The 19,847-nt window shown below is 35.5% G+C and overlaps 1 protein-coding gene across 1 annotated transcript; it reads left to right on the top strand.

Annotated features, from left to right (window-relative positions):
- Nucleotides 1-17: 17 nt before the first annotated feature.
- Nucleotides 18-18,971, top strand: LOC111044384 (O-phosphoseryl-tRNA(Sec) selenium transferase). Its single transcript, XM_039425846.1, has 10 exons — nt 18-229; nt 1,597-1,783; nt 2,799-2,928; nt 4,277-4,420; nt 5,969-6,127; nt 7,830-8,094; nt 9,739-9,860; nt 13,365-13,550; nt 15,542-15,682; nt 16,277-18,971. Exons 2-10 carry the CDS (start codon nt 1,670-1,672, stop codon nt 16,657-16,659), a joined length of 1,644 nt encoding a protein of 547 aa, XP_039281780.1. The 5' UTR covers nt 18-229; nt 1,597-1,669; the 3' UTR covers nt 16,660-18,971.
- Nucleotides 18,972-19,847: the final 876 nt, after the last annotated feature.

Below are 19,847 nucleotides of genomic sequence, written 5' to 3'. Positions count from 1 at the left end.
GGAATACATACTACTTGTCGTCTGCAGACATTACAGTTTCATCATGAGCAAAGGCTGAGGTTGGCCCTTGGCCAAATAAATGGTGAATAATTAAATTGTATATAAAGACAAATATTTATCATTCAATTCTCAACGTATTAGAAAGATTGCTGTGCAATTTGCGAAGTGGTTCAACTCAAATTGACAAAAGACGAGCTATTGTGATGACACGAAACAACCCCACGCAATGGTGTGTACATTTCTCAAGTAGGATGTAATTTGTTAATAAGTTGTTCATCACAGGATATACTTATTTTTTTCTACTTAAAATAATATCTTCTTTCAATTATGTTTCATAAAATATGTAGAGGATGTTTAAACCATACATGTTTACCCGAAATGTAAATCAATTCTGTATGGTTATGGTACCCTGACGAGGATTCCACCTCATTTGAATTCTTGATATTGATTGATTTTATTTAAAAGATCAATTAATTACACTCATGACTCATCATTCTTCATTAAAAAAATATGTTTTGTCATCTTATAAATTGATATTAATGTATAATGTCATTGTGTTATTTTACATAGGTTAGAAGGGTTGGCAATTTATTTTATGACATTCTTTAAGCTATTTCATTTTCTCGTTATTATTTATGATCATATTAAAATATAATACAATCAGTACTTTTCAAAGTAATTACAAATATTTTTTTACTTTGAAGATTTGCAATACGCATAAAACGAATGTACAGTACCTATAACGTAGGCTGTATAACATAATCCTTAATTATTGCTCTTTGGTACGCTCTCTTATTATGTGATTTATCTTACCTAGTCTACATACCTATTACATATAAGTTAAGCCTTGATACATTTGTGATATCATTGCAAAACCAATTTGATTTAGGCTACGTCTCATAAAATTATTTCTAGAACTTAGGCCTAACTGTTTTGTTGTAAAAGTAAAATAATGTTATGTTCTACTAAAAAACTATAATTGTTTGGTTATTAAAAAACTAAGTAATCTGAAAAAGTAGCCTAGAGTTGTTTTTGAAGCTAGGCTATGCACGTTGCTTTCCCCTTTTTTCTCTCTAGACAAAGCATAATTTGTCTAGTCAGAAGAACACTAAAGACTAAAATAAATTTGTTCGAATTGCATACTGACTGTAGTTTGACCTATCTTGCTTTGCTCTTAAAACGTCAAAGATGGGTTAGGGTAGGCCTTCGCTCTTAGCATCTAAGGGCTAGCATCACATTCACAGTCTGTGTTCTACGCTAATCTGAAATTAGATAAAGCTATGTTTGCATTTATTAGTGTTTTAAATGCCAATTTCAACCATCAGTTATTATTATTATTAGCGTATGGCTTTCAATGGTGGGAGACCATCAGTTAATTTATGTTCAAACAGTTACTTTAATATTTACTGAGATGGCCCATAATCTTATATCCTAACTAACTACACTACCCAATATCGGTACCGTGCCTATTTCATTCTATTTTGTCAAAAGCAGTATTAAAAGAATGTATCAACTTCCTTTGTACTTTGATAATTTGTATTTAAATTTTATACATTTGAAAAGTATACAACCAACATACATATGTTTTTGTTTCAGATGGAGAATTAGCAGAGTTGGACACTGCGTGGTGACTATTTTGGATTGGGATTAGTGTGTTATTGTTTTAGCGATGAATAGTCAGAGCTTCACATTAGCTGAGCGTTTGATTCCGGCCACCTACCTCCAGCAAGCGGCTTCGTCGAAAAAAGCCCGCGAGAATCTAATCAGGTTACTCATAGAACAGGTATGTTAATAGAACATTAAATCAAGTCCTTGAAGAATACAATGGTTTAGTTTGTCTTCATTCGGCATATATGGAGATAAACAGGCTTGCTGTATCTGTCCTGATTGTTACCAAACTATTCGACTGAAATAATTATTTGGCTGAGACAAAAAAGACCAAGTACATGGTGAAAGGATACTTGATAGAACGGTTCATCTGCTCACTCGCATAACTGTAGGATAAGCCTCGATTTTCCACTGCCAACCCAGAGTCCAAAGTGAGTTACCCGCTGACCTAGTTGACGATGAAAAATTCAAGTATCATGATTTGTACCGCACTCATCTTTTATCCATCTATTTTCTTTCATATATCTGTATCTGTTAATGCTATAAATATGAAGTGCCTGGTTTGTGTGATGCATAATCACGTCTTAACTACACCACTGGTCAACTTGGAAGTTTTTACTAAGATTTTGAATATACCGACGTTAATTAAAGGCCAATTCAATTTCACATTAATTGTTTTGATGTAGAAACCTCAGCTTTTGATTATTTGTCTATTACAACACCTGAAGTACTAAGATATCAGGACCTATTGCCAAAGTCACTGTGGCGTAGTGGTAGCGAGTAGACTAAAAACTCAGCATCTCCTTTTTTCGAAAAATATTTTTGGAATGGTAGCTCTCATCGTAATTATTTCTACTAGCTGTTCTCCATGCTGTCAATATTTGCAGTAGTAGGATTCTTTACTGTGTAGAATTAATAGCAATTGAAAATTTGGATTCTGTTCAATAATTATTAAGGGTCGTTTGCACAGTCAAAGCTTAAACTGAATTTAATTAGCTGGTGGCTTGAACTCAGAATGAACCACATTATAACGAACGATACTTGATATAGATTTAATCCAGTTTAAAATGAAATTCATATTAAACTGACACTGTGCAAACGGCACTAATTGAATAATTACTTTTTCTAACTCTTGTCATGTGGTGGATCAATTAAATAGTCGTTATGGTTTTTGTTTTATTTTATTTTAGCGTAAATGGCCGGAAGAAGGCTGGGACGATGCGACGATTGAACTGTTTCTGGCCGACCTGGCTCAAATGGATAGCAACAACTTCCCCGGCAATTGCGGCATTGGCGAGCGGGAAGCACGATTCGCGTCCGGTGAGTTGGCAACACTGAGTAATGATGAGAGAGGAAAAAGACGGTCGGCTGTAGGTAGATTATCATGGAAGGCCCCTACTCTTCATTATTGGCAATGGTTTTCAAATGGTAGCCAGAGAGACCTTCTCGTGTGAGAAGTGCTCTAGTGAGATTCACGCTATAAAGTCGGTGGAAATTATAGGAAGATAAAAATAATTATTTTCTATATTTCATCACCTTCTATAGGGAGATAGCTGTGATTCAAGTTATCCCAGTAAATCTGATCTCTTATCAATTTTTTATTCTTGTTAATAGAAATCAATTTTCTCAAATATATTTCAAGAAAATATTTTGTTCATGATTTATTCATATAATTTAATAATTATTGAGATAACATATTTTCATAGTTCATCATATTTCTACAATATACAAACAATTTGGAAACAGTGAGGACTTGGGAAAGCATATAGCAATTGTCTGGGGATGTCTAAGGATATCTGCTTTGTCTAATGAATGACAAGCGTAGAAAACCAATGTTGATCAGATGCTGACTGTATAACCTGAAACTCACAATAGGTATTGTAAAGAGGTTATCTGGTTGGCTGCACTGCGCCTAGTGCAAAAGAGATGGTGAGAGATACAGAGCGCTTGCTTAGTACTCAATCCTCCCTCCCTTTTCTACAATTTTAATATTTTAAGTAGTCAATGTGTGAAATATTGAATGTGAGGCTGAAGCACAACTTAACGAAGAATTTCTGTTCAGCTGGACAGAAAAATAAACCTCGAAAACATAAGTTTTTCACACATTGTTCAGACAATGAGACTGTTCACACATTGACACACTAGACCTAGTCCTCAAATGTGTGAACACTTCAATAAGAGCTAATACTTTAGTTGAACGAAGATGGTGCATATAGTCTACTTACCTCCAAAACCGATATTACTATTCTATCCGGAGAGTGAGCATGAGCATGCTGGGAGTGAAGGAAAGCAATGTGTGAGTGAGGAAGTTGGTCCCCTTTTCACTTCCAGTTATTGAAGGGCCGCCTGGGAACAGAAATATTCTCACGGCCTATAAATGTATAATTAACACTATTACATGTAATAATTTAATAAATAGATCAACATTTTTCAAATCACCTTTTATATTCTCAGCCTGAAATAAGCTTCACTTCAAACAGTTTCTCTGTCAGCAGTTTCTATAAACTACATCAATACTTCCTATTCAACCAATGCTGACAGTCTAAAGTGAAATCTCACTGTAGAGTCCATAATTTATTACTAGTTTGAGTGTCGAATTATTCAGATTAGTATTGAGGGAAGTTTGTTTGGTTTTGTGAACTGATGTTATTTTAATATTTGTTTGTAGCGCTGGTAGCAAGACGCCATTACAGAATGGGCCACGGTATTGGCCGGTCGGGGGACATAGGCGAGGTTCAACCCAAGGCAGCCGGCTCCAGTCTCCTTATTAAGCTAGCTAACGCACTACTACTCGATACTATTAGGTTTATGGGTGAGTCACATACATTCACGATAATCAATTTCCTATTTTTATCCTTTTCTATTGTTTTAGTTTTAGTTTTTTCTATCTTTATCAAGGTCGATTGCCTTGTCAATCGTCAATCGGCTCCTTCCAATGTACACAAGGTCAAGAGGAAGGGAGGGGAAAGAGTGCGGTAAAGGGTATTCGCTTAATTAGCTCGCAGGCTTGCAACCTACCCATATTACTTGATACCTAACACAGTGGTTTCATCCATGGTGTCCTGGAAGGAATAAAGTGTGATCATAGCGCTTAAACCACAATATATATCAAATGTTGGAATGCACGTTATTCAATTAATATTATGAAAGTGCATAGTATGATTTTGCTGGCAGATACTGTTTCAATTTTCAAATGAACACTCTTTGTGATGTGTTCAACGTTTGTTATGTTCTGAATTAGTTTGTAACTTGTATTGTATTGGAGACTTGAGAGAGGGCCGACTGCATCCTAACTTCGCCCTCCTATGATTAAAATAGGCCTTTGAGATGAGATGGGCGGGAGGTCCAATAAGTTTTTATTTTTTGATGTTGACGAGATTAATATTATTTTTGTCTCTAGTGTTGATGTTACGAAGATTGCATCTGAGGGATGGGTTTGATCTTTTTGTTAGTGTTATGGCTTCTAGAATGTGGGTGACTCCAAGGTTATTTCACTTTGTCGTATAACCAAAACTTCAAAACAAATGTTTTTTTTATTGAAATTGAAACAAATGTTGTATCAATTTATTAATATTTAGACTCTGAATTCTAATATATATTTTTTTAATATTGCTATTTCTTACCAAGTATTTAATATTGCATATCTACTCTTTTTAATTAATTTATATTCGATATTGCTACAGTCATATCTAAGTTTTTTGAAACAACTTGTACTTATTTTACAGTCACTAACTAACTGAATATCTTAAATAAAACGACTTGTAGTGACACAACCATTTATTAAACAATTGTGAACAAGTTTATACTAGAATGGTGCAGCAACCAAAACAATTTTCTCGATTTTCCAATTAGTAAGTGGTTATGACAAGTCTTTAAACTTGTTATGAATATCTAAAACACCATCTTTACTTTGATTGGTTGGTTGGTTGCTAGACATTCATCAATATCTAGTAAATGCAATAATTCTAGTGTAAACTTGTTCACAATTCTTTTTAAAATGGTTGATATAATATAAGTCGTTCTATTTAAGATGCTTAGTTGGTGACTGTAAAGTAAGTACAAGTTGTCTCACAAAACTCATCACCAATTGATGGCATTTCATCCTTGTTCTCTCATATGTATTTCAAATGAATAAAATGAATAAGCAGAACATTTTGAAGTTTTCATTTGAACTATAATATATAAAATACCAAGAGTAGACTGCTATACGAACACAGAACAAAAAAAAAAAACATTTATTTGATGATTGTGATATTTTAAAAATACATTTGTTATTATTCTCACTTTTTGAATTTTCATACTCATGATCAACATTGATACTTTATATCAATTCATTGATTAATGTTTTGTTGTGGTGTAGGTGTTAATAATTCGGCCGGCTGTTTTATGATCCCGATGGCGACTGGGATGAGCCTTGTGCTGTGTATGCTGACGATGAAGCAAGAACGACCCGGAGCCAAGTTTGTGCTCTGGTCACGCATCGACCAAAAGTCCTGTTTCAAGTGCATTATTACTGCTGGTAAGCTACTTGCATAATCTAGGTTTCACTCATTTTCCAATAAAATTTATGAGAATCAACCCCTCATTAAAATATTCAAATATTTATGAGAATCAAACCCTCATTCAAATATTTGAATATTCATGATAATTAAACCCTCATTTTAATATTTTTCCATTAAGGGTGCAGAATGCATCCGCAGACAGATAAGCCAACCTTATGTGGGACTGTATACTCTGAATGAGAGTCGAGTCATGGTGGGGCATTTGAAATTATCGTGCGTCTCACTCTCAAGACGACTGGATGCATACCCGCTAAACTGCATCTAAACATCATCGAGACAATTACTTAATGTCCCTACTACTTATATGTTACTCACTACTTATCTATCCTCAGTTCTGCAGATTATCATAATCTAGACAATAAATTACTCACTGTAATTACTACTTAACTACTTACCGTACTTAATAGCTTACTAACTTCTTCACTCAATCACTACTTATTAGTTTTCTTTAGGGCCGTTTGCACAGTCAAAGCTTAAACTGAATTTAATCAGCTGGTGGCTTAAACTAAAAATGAAACACAATATAACAAACGAGACTTGATACGGATTTAATCCAGTTTAAAATGAAATTTAGTTTAAACTGTCACTGTCAAACGGCCCTTAGTATCCTTTCTTTTCCAAGAACTAGCTCTTGAAAGTTCAGAATTAACTATTAATTATTACTCAGCAATTTTGCATATTTCATCACATTGCTCCATATCATTTGAGAATATTATCTAGTCCATAGGTTACTACGCTTCATAAAGTAATTTTTCCTACTTTAATTTTGTTAGGTTAAGTTGAGTTATGTTTTGTTTTACACATGGGGAAGTGATTGGATTAGTGGTCGCCCTGATAAGCTGTTGATAAGATAATTTGAGATCCCTGCGTCTGTTAATACCTTTGTAATCATTTTTGTTGTTAGATTGTGTATGTTGTTACTATTTATAAATGAATACCTATGTGTATGTGTGATTTGCCTATTGCTTTTGTAGCTAGATGGTGGATAAAGTGATTCTTCAGGTCTCGAATTTAAGGATGATCAATACAAGAGCCCGCTTCCTGGTGGTTCGGAACCCACCTAAAGTTGTAGTTCCACTCATCTCCCATTATCATATTAGGTCTCGTTACCCGCGTACAAGTTCGCCCTCCTAGAATTCAATAAATGCTTCGATTCAATTCACAAGCCTTGAGCTCATGTGGACATCACCCTTAGCAATAAAAAATTATGAATGTAAAATGTAAATCTTGAATTAATAAAAACAATATAAAAACTTGTAGTACCCTTTTATTAAAACATTTTAACGACTAGTTTCGACCATTGGCCATTTTCAAGTTAAAATGTAAAAATAAACAAGTTGATACTAGATAATATATGTTCATATATAAGCATAATAAGTTAATAGTAAGTATATGATCAAAATAAGCATATGAAAATATATTATCTAGTATTAACTTGTTTATTTTGACATTTCGAACATTTTGACATGATCAAAACTAGTCGTTAAAATATTTTTAAATGTTTTAATAAAAGGGTACTACAAGTTTTTATATTGTTTTTATTAATTTGAACAAAGTGGCCCATATAAGTGAAGTTATTTTAATGTATATCTTATTTGAAGCTGACTGGTTTGACTCAGTGATGGCATCTTAGCTTGATTGTAATTGATGTATTTGCAGGCCTGCAGCCAATCATAATCGAGACAGTGGTGGTGGGGGAGGAGCTGCGCACAGACACACAGGCCCTGGAGACGCAGATGGCTACCCTGGGCTCGGACAACATCGTGTGTGTGCTCTCCACAACCAGCTGTTTCGCGCCGAGAGCGGCAGACAGCTTGGAGCAGATTGCGCTGCTCTGCAGTCGATACAACATTCCGCATCTCGTCAACAACGCTTACGGCCTGCAGAGCACCAGGCTTATGCATCTCATACAGGAGGCGGCTAGGTTAGTTTGACAGCATCTCACATGGGATAGATTACAATTTGTCCTCCCAAATGAACATAACCTAAAAAGTTCTGTTTAATTTTGTTTTAAATGAAAAAGTAAAGGTTAGGTTTTTGCTTTCAAATGCCAATATGTTGATATTATTAGACTTTTTTATAATTTTACTTAATCTATAATATTATAAAGAAAAGAATTGGCTTAATAATGTAAAGGATACAAAATACACGAATGTGTATTCAATCTGCTTCATCATCACGTGAAATTTTGCATATAGATTCTTAATTTACCGAGGATGGCTATAGGCCTATGTTCAGTTCTTCAAGATTTCAGTATGTCATGTTTTCAGTTTGTCAAGTTGACAATTCGTCAGGTTTTCAGTATTCAATTTGTGATGCAAAGTTTACGTAAGATAAAAGCCCGATCAAATCGTTTTTCTATTCTAAATTATTACAGTGGTTCATAAAAATGAAACAATAGAACTAAATTAAACCTATTTGTACTTTCAACAGACCCTTGCGGAGCACGGGACCTACTAGTTTCACATAATAAACACAAATAATAGCGTTAATTGATTAGCTTTTCTTAGCACAATTAAAATTCAGACAAAATGAATGCCATCGTTAGTTTTAATTAAACCTATAAAAATACAGTGATGCATTGACGTACAGATATGAGCCTAGCAAGCTAAGCTACTAGCTTCAACAATAATGTTTCTCATCCTGGAGCCTTGAATTTTGAGTGTGTTTGCACTATAATCTTGATTCAATTATGTAACTATTTTCTACTCTATTATAAACTCATTCCAGTTATCCCTGGTAATACTCAGATCCAATCTTTTCAAAAAATATAGTCATCTTATTGTCTTATTTTCACTCAAATTGCTGCATCCTGCTCTTGAGAGCCTTCTGCCCTCTTCACAGCTGTTGAATCTCTCTCAGTACGTCGACAAATAATGAGCATTCAAATCATGCAATCTAAATATTGTCGAGGAAACCAAAATGTACGTAATATTGCACAATGAGCGTACGTTGTGAAAGCAAGCCGAAACCCCTTTGAAACGAATTACAAGTTACCCAGCAAGAAGAATCCTGTTTGTTGGGGTTGCGTGTTAGTTCATGATATAAATTTTCCAAAAATTATAATTACATTATCATCATCTTAACAGCTGCTAGTTCAAACTACTTATAATACATGATTCAATCAGACTATCAATGTAACCAGGAGCAGACTGCATAAAACTGACCAAAGTCCCTCACATGTCACAACTGAATTAATGAATAGGCTTCCTATTAACTGAGGTGAGGCAACTTAATCACAGGAGGTTCAAATCGATTTTCAGAAACGTTTCTCTTGAGTAACCCCTTCTAGTCAGTTGAAGAGTTCATGAACAGGAAAATAAATGTAGGATACTTCATTTCAATACCTAGAATTTATGAATTACTATACCATGAATAGCATCAATTATAGTATATTGTATATGCTGTGTCTTTATACTGTATTGTATTAACTGAGTGTTGTTCTTAATTTATTGTGTATTATATTAACTAGTCTATATGTCAAATTCTGACATCTTGTTTTTTGGGCTAATAAAATGTATTCTATTCTATGTTTGATTCTAATATAATACATTTGTTAATGTTTCAGGAAAGGGAGAGTCGATGCCTTCGTTCAGAGCACTGACAAAAATTTCCTAGTTCCGGTTGGAGGTGCCGTCATTTCTGGTTTTGAAAAAGGACTGCTCGAAAAAATTGCAAAAAATTATCCAGGTATGCTCGATTACTGTTCTTTAGTTTATCATCTATAAAGTATCATCTATAGTAGACTAGTTTTATTCAGCTCAAAAATGGATAATCTTATTATTAGTTAAAAAAATTGTTCTAAAAATTCAGTTGACAGTAGCTATTAAGAAAATTGTGTCTTGCTGTTTGGTCCACCTTCCAATGATGTGTCATCTATGGTATCCGTGAATAGTTGGCATGAGTGGTAGTTGAGGTCGTACCCAATTGATCTTTGAAACATAATTATTATTATTTAAATAATGGTGTAAATATTAGGTATCTTGAAAAAGTGAAGAATATGTCATGCCTTGTTCAAGAGTACTCCCGTAGTATCTTCAGGTTGAAAGTTGGAAATTGGCTTGATACTAGAGAATAGGATGTTGTGTACAAGATAGGATATTTATGTGGAATTATAAGTAGAATCTTATTGATGTGGTACATATAATATGTAATTTGGGTTAATGTTTTTTATTGTTGAGCTCCCTAGAAGTAAAATTCAAAGTCTCTGAATATATAATTTATTATAATCTTGAAACTGTTGCTAAGTCTGTATATACAGGTATATAATAATTTTAGATTTTAACATATCACTTGATATAAATAGGAATTCTGTGATTTGAAGTAGATATTGATTGAGGTAAATTTATCTTGTTTCATAGGTGATGTGTATAGAGCAAAAAGTAGTTTACTGTAATGATAGTGAACTGAAGTAGTATGTTACTCACTGATCCATGATTTAAAGTTTCAGGTTCCCTCGTTCATTTTAGAGTGTAGACCATAAATTCATTCATTGTAGTTTTATTCATCGAATCACAGTACTCTCTTAGGGTGTGTGCACACTGAGAGCGGTTTTAGGAGGATATAGATATAGATATCCATATATATTTTGTAATAAATCCTTCTAATACCGCTGAAACTCGGAACGCCTGATCGCTTTCTGTGAGCACACACTCGAACATCCTATTGCGTTCAAGAACTCTTACGTCTTTAAACACTTATTTCCTTTATTCATTAATAGTTATATTCTGTCTTAACACTTGAAACTCCTTATTTATCATTTTGCCATACAGTATTCAATTAATATTTTTATTATATTCCCATTTATGAATTTGAATTCTCAACTTCTCATTTACAAGCATTACTTTTCCTTAATAACCGATCTGCTCACATCCTAAACAATGATATATTCTTACATCCAAACGATGCATATTACGCCTATTAAGGTATATTAGCACCCTGTGGGTTGGGGGAGCCTTGAGGCGAACATCGTACTCAAGAATGTGTTAAAAACCAGAATTCACTCACAGTATCCCTGCTTGTCGTAGGAGGCGACTAAAAGGGACCCCAAGGCAACTCCAGAAGTTGCCTTGCCTTCAAACCCACGGGATCTGCCCCATCAGGGCAGTTTCGGAGGGGCAAAAGGAAAAACCCAAGAGACTAGAGATGGGTGAAACTCCAGGCACAAATGCGGGTCAAGAGGCTGAGTCGAGGGTGACCAGGTGCCCTAGAGGCAATTTGGCGACCCCTCCTTCAGTGGAAGGACCTTTAAAGAAGGCCAGGAGTGGAACTCTCGTAGGTCACGAGTTTGTGGATGGAGAGGCCAAAACTCACCACTGCTCAAAGAAGGGCGGCCATTAAGGCAAAACTTCTTGGGAGAGGTGAGGCTTTTGACCCTGCGAAGTTTCGGAGGGGCAAAAAGGAGAAAACCCAAGAGACCAGAGATGGGTGAAACTCCAGGCACAAATGTGGGTCAAGAGGCTGAGTGAGGGGTGGGCGGGCGCCCTCGAGGCAACTTGGCAACCCCTTCCTCAGCGGAAGGACCTTCAAAGAAGGCCAGTAGTGGAACTCACGTAGGTCACGAGGACTAATTAGTCTGAAGAGATTTCCAAGCATATCACACTGGATTGCGACAAACAACGAGGTGATGAATGGGATGTTAGTGTAGGGGAAAACTCCTGGTTCTTGTAAAGGACACAGGTATTGGTTTGCCTAACTAACATACTACATGGGAACACAATAAGCTTCGGTTGACGTGTGGGGTTCTTTGAACCTTTGGATCCTTGAATGCGCCCCTTCAAAAACAATAAACAATGAAGATATATTCTCATATACAGGTTGAATAATTGAGATAAACTTTAATAGTATTCAATTTCGTTTCACTATAGGTATTAGACAGTAGAGGTAAATTTGGTTGTGGTAGGGCTTTGGTTTATAATGATGATCATTTTCATATCCTTCGTTCGTGTTTTTGTTTCTTGTTTCATCTCGCTGAAGTTTTTATAACTTATTATATTGGGTGTAGAAGACAAATTGTATCATTCCAAATATTGAAAAACTTATATGGCTTTTCAGTTGAGTATCTATTTAGCCCTTGTGTATCAGTTGAGTATCAAAAAACTTTAAGAACTTGAATGGAAATTTTGATAAGAAAAAGGGAATATTATAATTTTAGCAATAAGACTCCGACAAGAGTTGAAAGTGAAAGAGCACTGTCATGGTGACTTGAAATCGACTTCTATTGAACACTAAGGGTGGCTACCAAAGACGGGACAAGTTTGTTTAACAAGTGTGTACACACGTGCTCGTCATGCATGTTGTGTCTTCAGCGAGAGGCTTCGAAAAAATTAAAAACCAATGACAATTAATTAACTACTGGAAAATCACAAATTAAATTATACAAAAATAATTTAACCTCAAATAGAACAGGGAAGATAAAATAAACAACAAAGAATCGAAGATACAAAAGCTTAACCTCAACAAATTTTGTTCGAACCCTTCCGCTGTGATGACACAACAATGTATGACGAAATGTTTGTACACACATGTTCAACACACTTGTCATTTCGTTAGTGGCCACTCCAAGAAATATGAAAGCAACACTATTGTTAATACAAGCCTTTAGTGTGTGTGCACACTGAGAGCAATCAGACGTTCCAACTCTCTCTCTCCAACGCTCTCTTGGATACGGAATACATGAAAACTGGAGTCAATTATTGAATAGGCCTATGTAAGAGAGAGACGCTTTTCACATTATGATTGAGTTGATACTGGAGCTACAGATTCTAGCTCTCTATCTGATAGTATTTCTTTTCGATTGAGAAATGCAACAAGAACGCTTGTATTCGACCGCAGAACGCCTGACCGCTCTCTGTGTGCATACACCCTAAAATATACGCCAGCCACTACAGCATTGCACTAAACTTCCAACTCGTACTATGATTTTATTGATAAAAATTGGATTTTTTATTTTTTTATCAGAACATGATATACATTCTTTTACGGATTGTATTCCATACTTTCTACTTTCCACTTTTCTCTCACATAATCCATCCTTATTTACATTCACTCTACATCTTTCATATACCTTGCATTCACCTACATTCACTCTACATTCTTCATAATATACCTTGTATTCATCTTCATTTCATTCCTACTTGAATGTGTTTGGCGGTAGTACGTTTTGCATATTATGTTGGTTGTGATGGCGCAAAGGCAGAGCATCGGCGTCGCCAGCGATGGACGTGTTTGTGACGCTGCTGTCGCTGGGCGTGAATGGCTACAAGCAGCTGATTGGCCAACGCAAGGAGATGTACAAGTATCTGAAGGAGGAGCTGGCCAAGGTGGCGCACAAACACCAGGAGCGGCTGCTCGACACCAAGAACAATCCCATCTCTATAGGTAGGACCTGTCACAAACCAAAGCATAGCATACAATAGAGTAGATCACCTGCTAAAATAATTTATTCTGGTTTGGGACGGATGTTCCCAACCTTTGATATTCACGCTTTAAATTCAATGTAAACGCTTAGGAGAACATTGTTGTCATGTTTCCTATTCTATCGCCTTCTGTAATAGATTGTTGTGATTCAAGTAATCCTGGTTTATCTGATCTAATATTTATTTATCAGATTGTGTTCAAATATTTGACATGAGGAAAGGCACAAGAAGCTCATGCCAAAACTGTCCCATTTCCAATGTATACTACATAGCCCGAATCGGTCAGCCGAGACGACTATAGTTGGATTCGTAGACAACAGTGACAGTGAACAATGAAAATAGAATTACACGAGTTCTAAATACTCGTAGACTATTCTCACTCAGCCCGGCCCAGTATGTATGAATAATACCATTTGAACTTATGGGAATTATATTTTTACTGTCACTGTTGTGTGCTAATCCAGCTTAATGCGTTGCACCCTCCAGTCTGCTAGCGCTACCTGGTCGAGGTTACGAATCCCGCCAATAGGCATGGACGTTTGAACATATCATTTACATCCAATTACCCACGCACAAGCTGAAAGCTCATGTGGACATCATCCGCAATAGATAATTTGGCAACGGTATGTGGTTGAAAAAGGATAGAGTTATCTGCTTAGTCTGATGATAGACAAGGATACCGAACCAATCTAAATCAGATGCTGACTTTATAACATGAATCTCTCTATAGAACTGGTTAAGATATAGAGGTACTAGGAGAACTTGACAACTGTTATAAGCACCTCCTTGTTTTATTGAATTTATTGATACAGTTGATTCATTAATTATTTTATCTTCTCTATTCTATGCTGTGTGACCAATCATTGTATGTCATGATTGATATGATTGTTATGATTGACAGCGATGAAAGGCTGTTTATAAAATCTTACAAATTTCCTTCAACTTACTATTAATAGTCTAGAGTTTCTTAGTAGGCCTTTAGTAGTTCAGATTCATACACACGTCTTTCGACTCATAATTTTTGAAATTGTAAAAAGTACGTAGCCTACTTCTAGTAAAGTTTGTTGTTAACAATAATTATTGTATATACTATGAAAATATTAATAGAAAACTATTGAATTTGATGTAGTAATCTTAGTATAAAATGTGGTAATAACTTTACTATTTGTAACTATGGTGCCTGAATTGATTGATAATAGTTGTAGAGTTGGAGGAGAGTATTCTAAAAATATTTTAAAGAATTTTATATCCTTGTAGTTTTTTAGTTGAGTGTAAATTCCATCGTGATCGATCAAAATTTTCTCGTCTTATTCAACAAGATCTGATCCAATATCAATTGTTGACTTTTGTTAATAATGATCAATTTTATATCTCAAATATATTTTATTCGACAAGAATTTTTTTTCAAGATTTAATATTCAATTTTCATATTTGAGACTAAAATATTTCAATTATTCATTTTATTTACTTATAGGTCCGGTCGCTCAGAAGCCGGTTAAATTCTAATCGTGATGAATTCCACGAGAACCAATCAGAGAAGGCTTTTATGAAAAGACGGCTTCTCTGATTGTTTCTCGTGGAATTGAAATTTAACCGGCTTTTGTGCAACCGGCACATAGTCTACAAACAATTTGGTTCTTGATGAGTTTAGCTCTTTGTAACCGATAAAGCACCCTGCACACAGGGACAATAGTGGAGTCCACTAGACCAGCCTATCAATAATTAGTGTCGGCTACATTATCCATCTATTGTCATTGTGAGAAGCGGTTCCGGATACTGCTATTTGATCGTGTAGTTTGCCACTAATAGCGGCTACTAGTAGACGTCACTATTGCTCCTGTGTGCTGGGTGCTTTTGAAAAGAAATTTTGGTAATCTATTTTCAACTGTTTTTATTTCGTCGCTGTTTGCTTGCATTTTATTTGAAATGTTTATTGAATTGTTTGTTTTGTAGCGATGACACTGACTTCACTGACTGGCGGCGACAGCAAGCGCATTTCAATGCTGGGCTCGATGCTGTTTCTGCGCTGTGTGTCCGGTACAAGGGTTATCACCGGCGTTGAGCTCAAAGAGGTTGCCGGCTACAAGTTTGAAGGTGGGCACATGCTTTTCTAATATCGATAGTTCCCAAATAACTTGAATATCTTCACTCACAAATCAATATCCAATATATGACAGTACTCATTCTAATTATTCGAAATATTTTTTTTATTGATTCAAGATAAGGGATTATCTCTACTTGAAGTGATTCCTCACATCTACTCACTTAGTGCTTTTCCAATTAGTGCTAGAAGATATTGCTTATTTTGTATGAAGCCAGCCTGAATACTAATATATTTTGAATTTTGAAGGATAACAATTTTTGAGAATGTTAACCTTTGTTTTGGCACAAACTACGGTATATGCAAATTGTCTCAGTATTACAGTCCCAGTAGTCATCAAAAGTTTTGAAAAGATCTTTCAAGTCAAAACATAAAGCCTTTTCAACTAGACAAAAAACATAATTTCTCTATCTATTTTTAAAAATTAATCATTCAAAGAGAACAGAGCTTCTTCCTTGTTTGAATTTAGTACTGTGGCGCCTACATATTAGTCAGTTTAGTACTTGATGTTTATTCTATAATATGTCATGAAACCTATGAAATTTGTGGATTGTAAAGATGCATGACTGTGTTGGTTGTTGTTGTAGGGTGGGGCGCGCACTACTCCAACTACCCGACACCCTACCTGACGGCGGCGGCCACTCTGGGCATGCGCAAGTCCGACGTGGACCTGTTTACGCATCGGCTGGACAAAGCGCTGAACAAGCTGAAGGGACGCTCACAACCTGCCACGCCCACATCTGTCGAAGAACTGACGACGATGAGTGGCGGGGGTCGCAGGTCGGCGGGAGGGGGAAGCAGTCGCAGCGGCGCATGCGCGGCGAGGGGCGGCGATGGAGGGGAGGGCCCCAGCAGCAGGAGCGGTGGTGGGGGGAGCGCTATCAATGGGGAGGGTGGTGGCGGGGCGGGTGCGGAAGGCAGCAGTGCGGGAACCTCGTTGGCAAGTAGTAAGGATAGTTTGCGCAAGTGATGATAGGCGGTGGACGGGTGTCCACGAGTGTCCAAGGTGGGCTGGTAGCTGATCAGAGTGTAGCTAATAATGCCAGTGCCAGTGTTCACACATTGCCAGAAAGTTCGGCTGAAAAATACTGTAGTTTCTGTAGTTTTATCTGCTGCTCTTTTATGGCCTATGAAAACAATACTACTTAATAACTATAACTATTGACAATATGAATAAATGAATTTATTTCCTACAATAAAAATATTTACAATTGGACAATGAACAATTCCATTCAAACATTAATTGAATTTGAGGTTATACAAAGCTGACTTTCAAATCAGCTGAATCTGAAATAGATAAGAACACCATGGCTGTCTGTTCTACTTTTTCACAGTAATTTTTTTCTAAACGGTTCACAGATAGTGATGTTCACAATAGTGGTAGCTCAAAAATGGAACATTGTTTTGATAGGCCTTATAAGAATGGCAGGAAAATGACAGAAACAGTTTGTGTTTCAGACTGTCTGTTTTTCCTGTCAAACGTTCTATGTGTTGAAACACTCCTATAAAAACTGATAGTACTCTTTTTCTGTCATATTAAGCAGAATTTATGGGAAAGCACCCCTTTAGTTAGTCTTAACTTTTGAGATTATACAGCTATACATTTTGAAAAAGCTAAAAGTCAAACATCTTGAAAATTTTTGAAAGATAAATTGTTTGCTACCTCCAGCAAAACTATCACCCTGGTATACCAGCCCACCACTAAATTACTACAAATAGATACATTATGTCTAGTGAATACTGTCGGCTATAAGGTCGCATGCCACATGCATAGGCGCACGTAAGAGGCATGCCTCAAGGGGCAAGTGGAAAGGCAAGCTGCACTAGTGTATGGAATGAACATTTTCAATAGTTGGAAATTGTTGTGGGCTGACTTTGAAGTTGAAATATGGACAAATATCTGATATTGCCAACGTATTTTCATCGTCGCACTGAGGCAAAGTGAGGAATGGTTTTTGATTAATTTTGTTTGAGATTAATTAATTTTTGGAGAAGATCACCTCTGATTGACTTGATTTCAAGAAAAAACTAAAGCTTCACTTAACTGCTAATTAGCTGAGCTTTATTTTAAATTGCTTTTTGAAAAGAAACTAAAGCTATATTAAACTTATAATTGCAGAGCTTTAGTCCAAATTGCTTTTTGGAAGTGCTGTATTGTAATGAACATTTCTATTATTGTAGTTGTTGTTTATTACTTTCAACTGGAGCTAGAACAGATCTAGATTGTAGATTGCTCTTCAAGTTGCATCAATCTATTCTTCTACTGGCTCACAACGACTAGATTGCTTTAAGCAACATCCAAATACGGGTCTCGCACAGTTTAAAGTCTTAGGTAATAATGCTACTTCAAATAAATCATGGAAGTTTAGAACTGATATTATGGAACCACTCCCTCAAGTAAATTTGTGTGTTGCCTTTTTCTGTAGAAAACACGAAATATTTCTGCTGAGGATGATGAATATTATTAAAACAATTTTCTTAATGAAAACAAGACACATTCCTCGCTTAGCTTCAGTTGGATGCCAACAGTGTGTGTTAGATAAAGCCGATTGCACAAATAGAACAAACGCTGATCATCTGAGATCAAAACTTGATTGACGATTAAAATTGGCTCGCTTCGCACGTTGTTGTGTTGACAATTTTAGAATTATGCTGCTCATCGTCATCATAATCATCATCATCGTCGTCGTCGTCATACACTTGTCATCATCATTAAGAAAAAAATGGAACTAATTGTTGTTTTTGTGAAGGAGAGACTCACCACAAACATAAATGTAAATACATGAAGAGAAAACCAATCAATGCATAACATTGTTAATACATACATTCCTTAGAAAACTATACATAATTGTAGTCATGCACCAATGCAACCGAGCACTACACAATAATAATAATTAACTACGATTACTATTAATTATAAAGTACGATTAGTAATAAACTATGTAAGACCATGAGCTGAAGTAGAGCAACAAAAATAATATGGTTGTTAGATGAAAGCAAGCATTCCAGTAGGTTGGTGAAAATATTAGAATTTAAGAAGTTTTAGATTTTGCAAATGGATTTGTCGCTGAAATGTTTGCGATTCAAAAATAATGCAAGCTAAACGTGAAGCTGACCTCAACTTTTGAATTTTCTCGTGTAGAAATCGTTTGTGTGTGTGCGTACGTGTGTGTGCGGATCTATTTTAGTTGAATGATTAATTATTTTCATTTTTAAACAATAATTGTTTCCATTTATATTATGTTCTGTTTCTTCTGTTACCTTACTTATTTTCTTATAGTTTGGTATTTTATTTTTCAAAAATTATTATTTGGAATCCATTCAAACTCTTAGTGCCGGTTGCACAACAGCCGGTTAAATTTTAACCGTGATTAATTCCAGGATAACCAATCAGAGAAGCAGTCTTTTCAAAAACGCCTTCTCTGATTGGCTCTCGTGAAATTAATCACGGTTAAAATTCAACCGGCTGTTGTGCAACCGGGCCATAGATTATATATTTTTAAATTGAGTATTCATTTATTCATTTGAAAATACGTAAATCATTGGGAATGGATAGCCAAAAACTGCTCCATTCTAGATTTTTTTACCATAGAATGTTCTATTGTGTGATTCACTCAAAATTGTAAACATTCTCTATATGAACATTAGAATCGCTAACCGCAGAAAGGAAACATGTCCAACTTTTTCAAATTTTGTTTTAATAAATCAACTATTTAATGTAAGATACATCGTTTACTGTAGAAAGGCTCACAGTATGAAATAGACCTCTCTATATAAAGATATGATATATTGCATTGTTGTTGAATTTAGGGATTGATCAAATGTATCTATCATTGTAAATACCAAAATCGATGAAAAACATGATACTCTTGTAATAAAGACATGGTGAATTTCTACATAAATGTTGATATTTCATTTCAATTGAGGTTCAATTGAATCGCATTGAGTCAATTAAAATTTTTGGAGAAATTTAATAGTAGTTTTGTCTTTGTGTGGTATTGTTTGCACGCAGTAAAGCACTCATATTTTATTATTTATTCAATTAATGTAGATTAATTTACCACTGAATATGTAGTACAAAATGGTTTAGAATTCCTTAGGCCCTGCATTGCAATGAATTTCTGCTCTGGTGGGTTTAATTTCCGCCGGTTCAAATGG

The sequence above is a fragment of the Nilaparvata lugens genome, chromosome 4 (assembly GCF_014356525.2).
Source record: "Nilaparvata lugens isolate BPH chromosome 4, ASM1435652v1, whole genome shotgun sequence".
NCBI lineage: Eukaryota > Metazoa > Arthropoda > Insecta > Hemiptera > Delphacidae > Nilaparvata > Nilaparvata lugens.
This window is presented reverse-complemented; position numbering and strand designations above follow the sequence as displayed.

Coding starts and splice junctions, on each gene's coding strand:
- LOC111044384 (XM_039425846.1), top strand. CDS start 1,670: ATGAATAGTCAGAGCTTCACATTAGCTGAGCGTTTGATTCCGGCCACC. Junction 2,929..4,276: donor GGAAGCACGATTCGCGTCCG/GTGAGTTGGCAA, acceptor ATTTGTTTGTAG/CGCTGGTAGCAAGACGCCAT. Junction 13,551..15,541: donor GAACAATCCCATCTCTATAG/GTAGGACCTGTC, acceptor TTTGTTTTGTAG/CGATGACACTGACTTCACTG.